The sequence below is a fragment of the Psammomys obesus genome, unplaced genomic scaffold (assembly GCF_907164565.1).
Source record: "Psammomys obesus unplaced genomic scaffold, mPsaObe1.curated_primary_1811, whole genome shotgun sequence".
NCBI lineage: Eukaryota > Metazoa > Chordata > Mammalia > Rodentia > Muridae > Psammomys > Psammomys obesus.
This window is the reverse complement of record NW_026596089.1, coordinates 1,221,267-1,231,689: the sequence shown is the minus strand read 5'-3', so window position 1 is coordinate 1,231,689 and position 10,423 is coordinate 1,221,267. Positions and strand designations below refer to the sequence as shown.

At 38.7% G+C, this 10,423-nt stretch overlaps 1 protein-coding gene across 1 annotated transcript in view; it reads right to left on the bottom strand.

The window, feature by feature from the left end:
- Positions 1-297: 297 nt before the first annotated feature.
- Adgrg6 (adhesion G protein-coupled receptor G6) overlaps positions 298-10,423 on the bottom strand; it is a 144,020-nt gene continuing 133,894 nt past the window's right edge. Inside the window, exons 22-24 of the mRNA XM_055627730.1 lie at positions 8,078-8,179; positions 7,356-7,508; positions 298-4,013 (exon numbers count right to left, since the gene is read on the bottom strand). Of these exons, the coding sequence (XP_055483705.1) occupies positions 3,835-4,013; positions 7,356-7,508; positions 8,078-8,179 (434 nt within the window). The 3' untranslated portion in view covers positions 298-3,834. The remainder of the gene's footprint in view (positions 4,014-7,355; positions 7,509-8,077; positions 8,180-10,423) is intronic.

The window sequence follows — 10,423 nt, the reverse complement described above, 5'->3', positions numbered from 1 at the left end:
GTCTTAGAGCTTAGCTTGGTCATAGAGAGGCTCTTTATTTTCAATGAGCAGCTTCCCACAGATGGAAGACAAATACTCCTATGATAAAAATTATACACGATGAGCAAAAACCCCTGATGTCTAAAGGTATTCACAGATTTTATGATTTTCTTTTCTACCATGTTCAAATTATTCAGTTTTTATTGGAGTTTCCTGTGGTAACAAAATATAAAATTCTTCTTTTTTCTTATATCTCTTGGCAAAAAGGAGACTATAAATGAAAATATTTGAAAATTTCACTTTTATTTTCACTTTTTCTTGAGGGAGGCAGAAAAAGAAAAGTCTAACACAAATCATTTTTTCCTTTGAAGTGAAGAAGAGAGAGAGGTGGAATGAAAAAGAAGTGAGAAGTACTGGGGTATTCATAAGGAATGAAGATGAGCTTAGCTTCAGATATAAAACAGAGGCACATAATTTAAATGCAAAGTCCGAAGCCTGACCAACCAAGGCACTGAATTTACAAAGCCAAACCCATACAAACTTCAAAACTGCAATAAACATGGAGTGGCGGAGAAATGGAACAAGAGTTTCCTGTTAGCTCCATTGCTGCTCGCCCATGCTTTCAGATGTGACCTGATCACCCAGGTTTGCAGATGGCCCTTGAGCAACAACCGTTTTCTTAACATGACTTGGCCGGGAGTTGTGAACTTTGGCTCAGGAGATGGGCTTTTGCAGTGACCTGCCAAAAGAGGCTCGCAGCTTAGTGCTGGGCATACACTATGCTGAGGAAAACCTTGAGCCAAACTGGCCTTGGCTCTGCAGAAAGAAACGATTCTAGGTTACCAGAGGAAAAAGGGGAGCAAGGCACCTCTGTTCTGACCATGCAAGTAGAGTTAACAAGACTGGTCGCTTTCCAAGCCTCCAAATGAAAATGGCCACTTTAAATGTGAGAAAGATACCCCGGGCCCAGATTTCAAATAACACTACTATGTTTCTTTATTTATTTTCATTTTTGTTTTTTGTTTGGGGATGATTTAGACTTTGCTTCAAAACAAAGTAAAAAGCCTAAAGCCTAAGTTATGTTGAAGCTGACACACAAAAACAACCCAGCTTTGCATCCATTAGCTATTCTAAGAAATTCTAACGTCAGAGTTCATTAATCCCAGGACCTGGACCTCTGTCATATATTCATTCCTAGTGTTTTGGCAAAATCACCCCATGTCATTGCCTTTATTGGTGGCAGGCTTATTTTCCAGCTGTCAAATAATTTTTTTCCTTCCTATTTAAGAGTCAGAAATAGAAACATTCCCTCATAAAGGAACTGAATAATTTGGAACATGAACAATATAAGTATTTATTTGAAAAATCATTTTCCATTTCAGTAAAATGGCAAATCAGCTTTAGTAGTTTTTCACTACCAACTCTGGTTTGCCCTCACAGTTACTCTTATCCATCATATTTAAAGATATTGCTACAGAAAACTATTTCACAACTTTTTTGAAAAAAAAATAGTCTCTCTAGTAGAAGATTAGCTAAAACAGTAAAGCTAGGTGGTAGAAAACTAAGATTTGAAACAAACTGACATGAACACAAATAAATAAATATGTACAGAAGAGACATTGCCAATATCTTTACATGGTAAGAAATAGTGACAAGAATGGAGATTATCTCAGACTCTAAACTAAAACTCTTAACAACACAGTGAAAAGAGAGAGTGATGAGTAATTATGCAGACTCTGGATTGGGATTGTTTCATAGTTGGTGTAGGTGGAACTTTGGCTCTCCAGTGGAATTCTGCCTCATTCTTCTGAGGAGCCAAAAATGGAAACGAGAGCCACATATTTGGAGCTGAAGGTAGAATTTGGATCAGTCTTTTAAATCCACTTGCAAATATTTCTAGGCTATTGTTTCTTCATTTTCTTTTTCTTACTTGGTTATTGAAGATTTTAAAGTGGAGCCAACATTATTCCCAGGTGAGAAAAAATAAAGGTTTTATTAGCTCTGAATGCTTGTAAGAAGAAATAAAAAGGAAAGCCTATTCTGAAGCTAAGTCATAAACTCTATTAACTAAATATTCACTTTGTGCATAAATCTCACAGTAGAAAGCTAATTAGGATCTATCGGGAACACCTAAGTTTGGGGGAAGTATGTGAATATACAGTGACTATTTGAAATTAAATTTTCCTCTATGCGTCCTCTGGTACAATGAGCAGCCTGCTAATATAAGCCCAAAGAAAAAGACTGGCTCTACTGAGGTGACGCTTAGTCACCTTAATATTCACTATCCCTTTCTTCTACATGGCCGCCGCCTCTGTGAAAACCAGGCCTAGCAAAGTTCAGGTGCACCAAGACGGCAGTCCAGGCCACCACAAAACGGAATGGCAATAACAACCCACTGCCACAGTCCAGCATCCTTTGCAGCTTGGCAAATAACTCCATGGTTGACACTAGAGAAATGAGAGGGCCTTTAGTTGTTGCGAAGCCTACAGGATCTTGTAGCCAGGAATGACCTCCTTTCTGTACAGACTGACTTTGCCTTTTGTCATCACTGTGCTGCTATCTTGCCAAATCTGAAACTTCCCAGAGAACCCTAAAGGGTTCTTTAGCAAGGCTAAAGCCACCATACACTGAGGCCTGTGGATAGGATAGCCTCATTAAAGCACACTTTGTTTAGGATAGTATAAGCTGCTTAGTGTTATGCATAACTTGCATGCTGCAGTCTGGTTCATAAATATTATACTATAAAGTAGTATATTTCGCCAGCCCTCCTTAGGCTCTTACACACTCTGAATGGAGGGCTCAGTGCAAATAGTTTTTAGACTAGCAGTTGTAGACCTATATGTTTATAAATTATTGTGATTAACCAAGACAGCTGTGTGTTTCAGTGTATGTCTCTTGGAACAAAATATCACTTGGAGGACTCAGAGATCTCTGAAGTTTATGTGATTTGAAATATCTTAAAAATAATTAAAGGAAGAATAGGACTACTTAGTCTCAAAAGTGTGTCCTCTAAACAGTGAGAGGCCATTACATACAGTGTGCATTCAGTGAAATTCTCATTCCTCTAATGAGCCTGTGGTCCGATTTCCCAGTGAAGGAAGATGGAGGAGATGCTTGTTTTTAAATCTCAGGAGGCCCACTTTAATTCAGTGTCCATATTCAACTGGATTTTACATGCATGGGACAATGGTGATGTTTCAGTTGTATGTCTTGAGATATTAAAAACTTACACAACATTAGCCAGATCAAATTTTTCAAATACTTTCTTGCAATTTTTATGAATGTTAAATATGTTTAATACGTGTGTCAAATATTAAACATTCTTTTCTACTTATGGTTGAAATTTCACTGAAAAAGAAAAAGATGCTGCTATATTCATAGAAATAGCATTGGAACAAAACCTGTGAGCATCCACAATCACTACAAACATCAATTACTGTTTTCTACATCATCTTTGTAAGAGTCAGGCCACATCCAAGCCTAACTATGAGGTGTGGTAAATGAGATCTAAAGTAGAATTTGTTCTTGGGTTTTTTTTTCTTCCATGATGCCTTTCCCCTCATTCTGTTGAGTTTGATTCAATTACATTCTAAACAGTCGTATCTCTTAGAAGTGCTCAGCGTGCTCTCAGTTCTGAAGTGTGATGTCAGAAGCTCATCCACAGAAGAAATATTCCAAAAAGAAGAATTCTGCATCCCACAGCAGCTTCCCTAACAAGAGGCAGTTCTCAAAGCTCTGCAGCTACCTAGGGAACAACACACCGACTTTAGCTGTTCATAGCTTTTGCTGCTTGTAGTTCTTCACAGTTCTCTAGACGAGCTTCCTTTTTATTTTTTTTTCCTCATATTGGTGACATTAAAACTTTGTGCTGTGGCTGAAAGTATCTGACAGGATAATATTTTTATAGAAGTTATCTGAATGAGCATTACAGTAACCCTTGACCTTATCAATAACCTGGTGGACGGGGATGATTGATGTCTGTTCTCCACCAGCATGGGTCAGTTTTGACAAGGACTTGTCCATGGAAGTGCTGTCTGCAAGAAATGATGCAAGAGATTAGTCTGCAAGATTAGCTGGTAACAAGCCCACGGCCATGGCACATGGAAGAACACAGTGGGAGGGAAGTTCTGGGTTCTCTGACAGGTTATGGAAGAGGCAGTACTCAAATATGCTCCCCCTTCAGATGAACTTCTCATATTCACTCAACCTCAGCTTGCTTTCGTGTAACTTCTGTTATGGCATGTTATAAGAAAATGTTCCCCAAAATGGCATTCTTCAGAATTAATGAATAAAATAGTTGAACTTAAAAAAAATTATGCACCCTATGGCTCCAGTGTCAGAAACAAGGTAAAAACTGAATGAGACTGTGTTGAAATGCTCATGAAAAAAAGATTATTTAAGATATATTTTACAAATAGTGTAGAGTGTGAGAAAGGGAGCACATGGCTGCCCCTGAGGCTACAAGAACAGGGAGATGAGTTACAGTCTATGCATAGAAGTCTGACACCATCTAAAGATTTGATAAAATTTAACTTAAATGCTTTTGGAGAGTAAATGTGAATTAAGACACACATGAAAGCAGTGCTGAGTGCATTTCCTCATGGTTGTTAGTTGTGATATGAAGGGAAACCAACAAAAGCATTATCATTTCATAAAGTCAAAATTATCCTCACCAGACGTGTCTCAAAAGCAACGTCGGAGAAATTAATAGCAATTAAGGACTACTAGACACATTTCTAGAATTTTTCAGTACTAGATAAGTACATGCTATTTTTTTCACAGGCTCTGAAACTGGCTCAGGTAATGGTCTGATTACCCCTTTGATCAATGTAAATCTGTGTTTCTATGAATATAATCAGTCTATCTTCTCCCTTCTGAAATGCTCTGGGAAAAGTTTTATCCCCAGGTTAACGAAATTACAGATTTCACAGTGTTGATAAAGAAAAAAAGTAGTGTCCCTGTAGTCATATCTTCTCTATACTTTGTGAGAGAGACAAAAAACAAAATGCTACCCTCAAAATGCTGGTCTCTGTAGCCAGAGATCCATAATTTGGAGTATGCACTTCAATCATTTTATGTTTTGGGTAAACTGGAGCCAATATAGGAAATGACTTGTAAAATGCATCACTAAGTATTAAAGTCTAAGACATTGTCATAGTATGTATTGCTCCGCTACTATTCTGTGTCAGGGCACACACCAGTTCAGAACACAGGAAGTGGTAGTCTCATCCCATACTTTAGGAAAATGGGGAGAAGAGGAGATGATGTATTGGACAACTGGCAGATGAAATGACAGAGTGACTGAAGCATGTCCTAGCACTGATTAGGAAGAACCTGGAGGAGTCATACAAGGCCCTGTCCATGACGCTCCCAGAAAGCTCCTTGATTTTGTGCTTCCTTTAGGTTCACAGATTCACTAGCCACTGGTTTTCTGGTGAGGATTACCTTATTACTTTAAACATAAATAATGAATAATTTGTGTTCAAAGTTTTTAGCAAACCACAGGACCTCAGGGAAATGCTAAAGATGCATCCCTTCTGGCTCCTGAGCAGTGCCCAAAAGCACGTATTTTTAGAGACTGTAATTGGCCTCATTCCAAGTATACGACTCTACCGGGTGGTTCTTCATTCTCTCACAGAATAAAGCTGTGTGCATGAATGTAATACATCACATACATACATGATGTCCCATGGCTTCTGCTTAAAAGTCACATAAGGAGTAACAAAGATTCAGATTGTTTCTGAAAACGAGGGGCTAGAGATATGAACCATTGTTTGATATATATTGAAGTCTCAAGCAGATAAAAACCACCACAAAGCAGCTTGAAATCAATCATTTCTCATTCAAGACTTCTACGAATGTACCATGACACACTCAGGAATCCAAAAAGACAGTGAAAAGAAAAAAGGAAAGAGATGTCACATCATATAACAAAAAGTTTATTAAGCACTTCTTTTTTTGGTTTTGTTATTATGTTACATGCTATGTGACCCGCTCATCTGGAGCATGGTACATTTCCTAGAAGGCACAGCTTGCACAGCCCATGCAGAGAAGAGCTGGCCCAGCCCACTGTCAGAAGTTTCAGATTTCAGCTCAGTGCAGGAGTATACCGTTGTGCTAGTTGAGAAGAACTGCAAAGAACAAGCCGTTTTGCTGGTGCAGCAAGCACCTTAGCTTAATTCATGCACATGTTCTCATTACCTTGCACAAATTCATGCATCAAAAAAAAAAAAAAAAAAAAAAAAGCAGAAAAAGTTACCTGAATGTTGCAGTTCTGTTGATGGAATTCTCTTAGGAGAAATTATCTATACCATAAACATATGAATGTCTAAATCAATTCCAAGAAATAAACCAGCTACATAGTCATGAGGATATGGAGTGGTTTTCTGCACATTCCAAACCATCCTCAGTAGACAGCTGTCTTGGCAACAACTGGCAGGGATTTAGACTTGCAAATCAACTGTAACCCAAGCTTTTCAACCCGAGTTGCTAGTACAGACACCTCACATGTATCCCTGAAGTTTAGAAAAAGTTCAAATACTAGTCTCTTCTGCACCACTGGCTTCAGTTCACCTGCAGTGGCTAAGCGGAGTAAACGCTTCCAACTCCTTTCCATTATGCTCTTAGATATATCTTCAGAATACAGCAAGTGCCAGCACAGTGTAGCTGTTTCTCAAGGCATTTAACTTCACACATCTCACTATCAAGAACTGCAGACACATTGTTTCCCTGCTGTCATCAGGGTAATTTGTATACATCCTTAGTGTCAGAACACATGGCCACTGGAGCTGTGCTGAACAAGCAGGACATGAACAAAGCAATATTTCTCACAGTCCTTTTGACTTTATGGATAATGGGTTGTCCATTCTTTCATATCTTATGAGCAAGCTAAAGGACAGTTGCCACTTACCTCCTCACTTGCAGTAGTTATGGAATTAAGTCTTAAACACAATATTCATCCTACATGGTGCGTCTTCCTGGCCCCATACCTAATTGCAAGTTTTATACTGGCAAGGTTCATACTGGGTTGAAATGTTTTGCAATTTGATTTCTACATTTTTTAAATAAAATTACTTTGAAATGAAATATCACAATTTCAAAGAGAAAACTGTTTCAACTCAAACTTTGAAATTATGCTAATACTGAGAGCTAGTGATATTATAACCATTAGAAATAGTTGGGTTAAAGTAATTTTCAATTTAGAATTTACAAAGCTGATGGATTAAGTCTTTAGGTGGACAGGATATTCTGATAAATCTAAACCCAGCCCTCTACCTGGCACTGGGATCCACTGGTCATTATAAGTCAGTTTTGTGATGAAAACACATAAATGAAAACCAACCAGAGGGAAGATTTACAGGCCAAGAATGACTCACCTGAGTGGCTGTTTCTTTTGAAATAGGTGGTGGAGCTGGATTTTGATTTGGACGTGAGATATGTTGAATTGGAGCCAATGGAACTTGAAGACAATGATTTCCCCAGGTTATCAGAGCTCTTCTTGATGATATTGGTAGCTGTCTTACTCCAATCTGGAAGGAATAAAGAGCAGTACTTTATTAGTTGGCTTATAGAAAATACAAGCTGTCCCAAAAATCCATCACTGCGTCATTCAATCTATCCAGAAGAGTTGGTTTTCTCATATACTCGGTGACTTAAAGAAACTGATATGGAAACATTAGGAAGCCAAGGAGAGATGCATTTTGCTCTGACCCCATGCATATCCTATTTAGAATCTCACTTCAATACCCTATAGGTGAGAAACATTTGCAGGTATTTAAAAAGTTAATGACAGTTTCCTCTAAATGTTGTGTCTCCAGAAATCACTCTTCATGTAAAATGGAGTTGAGAATCTAAAAATATGGAGCCACTGTAGAGGAACCTGCAGATAGGAGTTGTCAAATTAGATGTCAAAACTCAAACAATTAAAAAAAAAAAAGACTGAACCGACTTCATGTTTCTTTTCTACAGTATTCAAGGATGGGGTCAAATGTTTGTAAGGCATTCTCAGTGGAGGCAGGTTGCTTTGACAGCATAAGGAGGAATTCCTGTGGTTTCAACTACTTCTCCAAATGAAACTCAGTTAACCCCATACCTTTACCTGAGTTGTCTGCTAGCCGAAATCTGCCACAGCAGAGATGACGCCTCCACTGTTTCTGAACATTCTCTTTCATTGCACAGTGGAAGATGAATATAAATAAACCTGTGTCAAGAGAACACGAAGACTATTTAAGCCAAATGGTACATTATTAAGATAAACATTATTAACTATGTGGAATTATCTTAAAATTTTATAACAAGCCACCAAGGGACAAAGACCTTAAGGAATGGACTCTTAATGTAAGCATTAGCCAGCTTAATCTTTTACAGAATAACAGAGAAACTCAGAATTCAGAATAAGTACATGGACCTTAGTTGACCTTTGTTCTGCATACCTTATGACATAACTACACTCCTAACACCAACGATGACTTTCACCTTTGGCTTCATTCTCATCTCTTCCCAGCATAAAATCCCAACACAAACAGCTTCTAGGACATCTTCCCTTGGCTAAAGCTTCTGTTAGCTGCATCTCAAACTCCAGATGTTCTTAACAGAAATCCTGACTGTGACTCCCAGACTACTTGAATATTCTTCTATTTCTCAGTATATCAGGCTTGTTCTCAGCCAACACCATGCTGAACACTCATTCTTCAGATCTTTTAGTAACAGTCTCCTGCCTTGGACTAGCCATTAACCCCCTAGGGAGGCCACTGTATAAAGTAATAATAATTCATTCTTAATTTAGTCCCTACTCATCCTCTTATGTGTGTTTGATTATCTTTTCCTAGTGGAAAATAAAGCTCCAAATACAGCTGTTTGTCTTAGTACTATAGCTGTTCTAGGAATGATGCCAGGAATCATACAGTGAATCAATCAATGTTATCTTAATGATTGATTCATAGTTAATAAAATGAATTCAGCCTGCAATCAATAAGTGAACATGTGTTCATTTTAAGGGATGACACGTGATTAGAAGTAGAGAGCTAAAAATAAGAACTGTGTATTGTCTGGGAAGATTTCTCAGTGGGTAAAGCAACTGCTATAAAACCATGAAGACAGGAACTCAGATTCCTAGATCCTCCATAAATACTAGGTGCTCAGGGCGATGGCAGAGATGTAGGATTCCCAGCTGGCTTGGTAAACTAGTTACACTGATTATCTTTAGGTTCAAATGAGAGACTCTACTTCAGTGAATAAGGTAGAAAGCAAATAAGACATCCAATATCAACCTTGGATGACATAGATGCAGGCACATGTGTGCACGCACATGCATACATAAACACACCTGACCACACACACACATGGATGCATACTAGCTGACACTGGTGCAGTAGAGGTCCACCCCAAAACACTTAATCAAGAGTTTATGCTTAAGGCCAGCCTAGGCTACATTGGGAGAACTTGTTACGTAACAAAACAAATAAAAATAGAAGAAACTGAGTTCTATGCAAATTAGGACTACAATGGCAATACTTTTTTTTAAATTTTTTATATTAATCACAGATTATTCACTTTTTATCCCAGCTGTAACCCTCTCCTTCAATCCCTCCCATTCCCACCCTCCCTCCCTCATCTCCTCCCAAGTCCCTCTCCAAGTCCACTGATAGGGGAGGTCCTCCTCTCCTTCCATCTGACCCTAGCTTATCAGGTCTCATCAGGACTGGCTGCATTGCTCTCCTCTGTGGCATGGAAAAGTTGCTCTCCCATCAGGGGAGGTGATCAAAGAGCCAGCCACTGAATTCATGTTAGAGACAGTCCCTGTTCCCCTTACTAGGGTACCCACTTGGACACTGAGCTACCATGGGTTACATCTGAGCAGGGGTTCTAGGTTATATCCATGAATGGTCCTTGGTTGGAGTATCAGTCTCAGAAAAGACCCCTGTGCCCAGATATTTTGGTACTGTTGCTCTCTTTGTGGAGCTCTTGTCCTCTCCAGGTCTTACTAACTCCCCCTTCTTTCATAAGAGTCCCTGCATTCTGCCCAAAGTTTTGTTAAGAGTCACGACAATACTTTTAAGGCAAAGATTCCTGAAAACATGCAAATGAGTTTTGAGATAATGGCCTCATTCTGTTATGCTACTGGTAGTGATGGTGTGTCTTCACAAGGAAGGGTCTTGTAGAAGATGTAGGCTTGAATGGAACCTTTAAAAATATTGAAGTGGAGGTAAGATGAAGGAAGTCTCTAGAAGGTTAACTTGTTAAGTGAGTATTTGTAAAGCATCAAACTTGACATTTCAAGAAGTAGAGGAAGAGGAGTAGGAGAAGGAGAAGGAGAAAGAGGAGGAAGAGGTGGCAGAAGAAGAAGAAAAGAAGGAGAAGAAGGAGAAGAAGAAGAAGAAGAAGAAGAAGGAGAAGAAGAAGAAGAAGAAGAAGAAGAAGAAGAAGAAGAAGAAGAAGAAGAAGA